Source organism: Frankliniella occidentalis, unplaced genomic scaffold, assembly GCF_000697945.3.
Source record: "Frankliniella occidentalis isolate FOCC.00 unplaced genomic scaffold, Focc_3.1 Scaffold17, whole genome shotgun sequence".
NCBI classification, from domain to species: Eukaryota; Metazoa; Arthropoda; class Insecta; order Thysanoptera; family Thripidae; genus Frankliniella; species Frankliniella occidentalis.
In genome coordinates this window covers 471,583-473,908 of record NW_026267147.1, presented here as the reverse complement: position 1 = coordinate 473,908, position 2,326 = coordinate 471,583, and the positions used below count along the sequence as shown (strand labels likewise).

General features: G+C 60.5%; 1 protein-coding gene across 4 annotated transcripts in view; it reads right to left on the bottom strand.

Moving 5' to 3' along the window:
* LOC113207010 (uncharacterized) overlaps nt 1-2,326 on the bottom strand; it is a 30,079-nt gene that overhangs the window by 7,718 nt on the left and 20,035 nt on the right. For 3 of the 4 annotated variants that reach the window (XM_052264262.1, XM_052264264.1, XM_052264263.1), the window contains exons 7-11: nt 1,760-1,923; nt 1,585-1,671; nt 1,084-1,456; nt 738-984; nt 183-289 (exon numbers count right to left, since the gene is read on the bottom strand). In XM_052264262.1, the coding sequence (XP_052120222.1) occupies nt 744-984; nt 1,084-1,456; nt 1,585-1,671; nt 1,760-1,923 (865 nt within the window). In that variant the 3' untranslated portion in view covers nt 183-289; nt 738-743. Of the gene's footprint in view, nt 1-182; nt 290-737; nt 985-1,083; nt 1,457-1,584; nt 1,672-1,759; nt 1,924-2,326 lie in introns of those variants that run through there. The other variant, XM_026423352.2, reaches the window with a different exon arrangement.

The following is a 2,326-nucleotide window of genomic DNA, read 5'->3' as shown; positions in this document are numbered from 1 at the left end:
ACGGGTCTTTTACCTTAAAAAATCTCGCCTCATAAAACTGCTATTTCCACCATTTGGAATTTTTAAAATTCGGTTTCTGAGTTTAATGCGACTCGCCAACATCTCGGCCCAACTAGCCTACCGCGTGACGACGGCCACCAAGCACACAGCACACGCTGGGAAGCGTTTACAGCCCTACTCACTGCGCGCCGGCGCAAGCTCCGCGTCGGAGTCGTCGAAGTCCCGTCGGCGGCGGGTATTGGGCCCCGCGGCAGAGACGGCCAGCATGGCGAGGACCAGCACCCACAAACTGCGAACCAAATGGTAAGGATCCTTGACAAAGTAGTGACACCGCGCGCCCGCCGCCCCTACTCACACGGTGAAGCTGTGCATGGCGCTGACGCGGAACTCGACTGCTTTAAGCGCGGCTAAGCCGTGTGCTCCAAGTCGAATCGAATGTCGACCGAGACAAAGGGTCTCCAATATATAGGCGGATCACGTCCCAAAGAGAGACTGAAAGGTACAGTCTCCACAGCAGAGGCTGGGGCCGATTTCCTGGGATAGCCTACCAAGGTTCCTTATCAGAGAACGAAACGTACGTGCTGCTGCCGTTTGCGGCGCTAATCCTCCGTGTCAAAAGGAGTGAGTTTTTTTTCGATTCGATAGCTTCCTTCTTTCGCCTAGCTTTACAAAGACATCAGCGACGAGAAAACGCTTTAGTCGGAGGAATTTTCTTCCTCCTTGTGCCATCCACTCACCTCACCTCACGCGGTGGCGACGCGCAGTCGCTGTGCGGCCAAGTCGGTGGCCAGCTCGAGCGGGTGCAGGGCCGGCCGGGCCGGGGCGCCGCCAGCCCAGGCGCCGAGCTCGTCCTCCAGGGCGCGCAGCAGGGCCCGCGCCAGCACGTCCAGGTCGGCGGGGTCGTCGTCCGCGGCAGTGAGCTTGGTGTGCTGCGGGAGCCCGGCGAGCAGCCTGTGCACGAGCAGGAACACGTGGCGCCGGTCCCTGCGGGGAGGGGGCCGTGAGTTTGGGGCTCCCAGCGGGGACGTTACGCACTTTTAATTTCATTAAAACTCCCTCAGGTGGGGCAGGTTCCAGGGCTACCTGACATGGAGCCGCAGCGAGCAGGAGGCGGGGGAGCGGACGAGCAGCAGCGCGAGCGCGCCGTGCAGAGGCGCCTCCGGGGGCCCCGAGCCCACGAGCATGCCGACGGCGCCCTGGGGGGAGGCGGGGGCGCCCCTCGCCGGCCGCAGGTCCACGTCGTCCAGCAGCCGCCGCACGCGGTCCGACAGCCCTGTCCGGCCGTCCAGACGGAGCTGAACATCGACGGGGCAGCACGCCAGGCTCGCCAGGACGTCGCCGAGGCCCGGGTCAACCTCGTTCGGCGTCGTCGTAGCGGGGCCTCGGAACGGCACTAGCTTGCCGCGCAACACCGCGTCCACCGTCAGCCGCCACGGCGGCACCGCGGTCCAGGTCTCTGCGAACAACAGCCCGTCCTTTGGTTATTTTGGACATATGTCGATAAGCCATAGAAACGCCTGACTAAGCCGGCAATTGCTTCTTAAAAGGTCGTATAAAATGGGCTGGTATATATCCCTCACTCACCACGGCCATCAGGGAGCAAGGCGCTCACCAGACCGCCGACCTCTTCGCAAGGCTCGCGCCGAAGAAAGGCGGGCTCCGGCACTGCGGCTGAAAACGCAATTAAAAGCACACTATTTATTTACTTTTCTATATTGTTAAAATAAAAGAAGCGAGAGCAAATGGAAAGTTCACTGACCTACGACGAAGGCGCGCTGGCTGGGCTCCAGGACGCCGTCGGGGCCCAGGGTGACATAGGGCTGGCCCTGCTCTGTCCGCGGCACCATGATGCGCCACTCCACGACGCCGTCCTCGACGCCCTCGTCGGCTCGGCAGACGCACAGAGAGAGCGCGCGCAGCGGCCTGCGACACACACAACACAACGACGGTCCTTATCATTGTCGCCTGCTGCACCGCTGCCCAACGGCAGGGAACCGAGCGGGGCAGCGCCGGGGAAAGCATCGCAAGCCGAGTCACACCGACCAGGAGCCAGGAGCCCTTTCCCGACGGACTGCCGCGCAGTCTAGTCTTGGTTGACGTTATCGCGTTGCGTTTGGTGTCACACTTCCGTGCTTCACTGTGGGAGGTTCAAAAAGCTGGCACAATGGATGCAGGTCGTACGTTCACCTAAAATTACGACCCTCATCGAACGGCCAACGACAAGAAATATCTCTCCCTAAAAAATATACACATTTAAAAAACCTACGAAAACTCCGTTTACAAAGACGACATCTGGCACTGCGAAATAGTTGGGTGCAACAGTAAG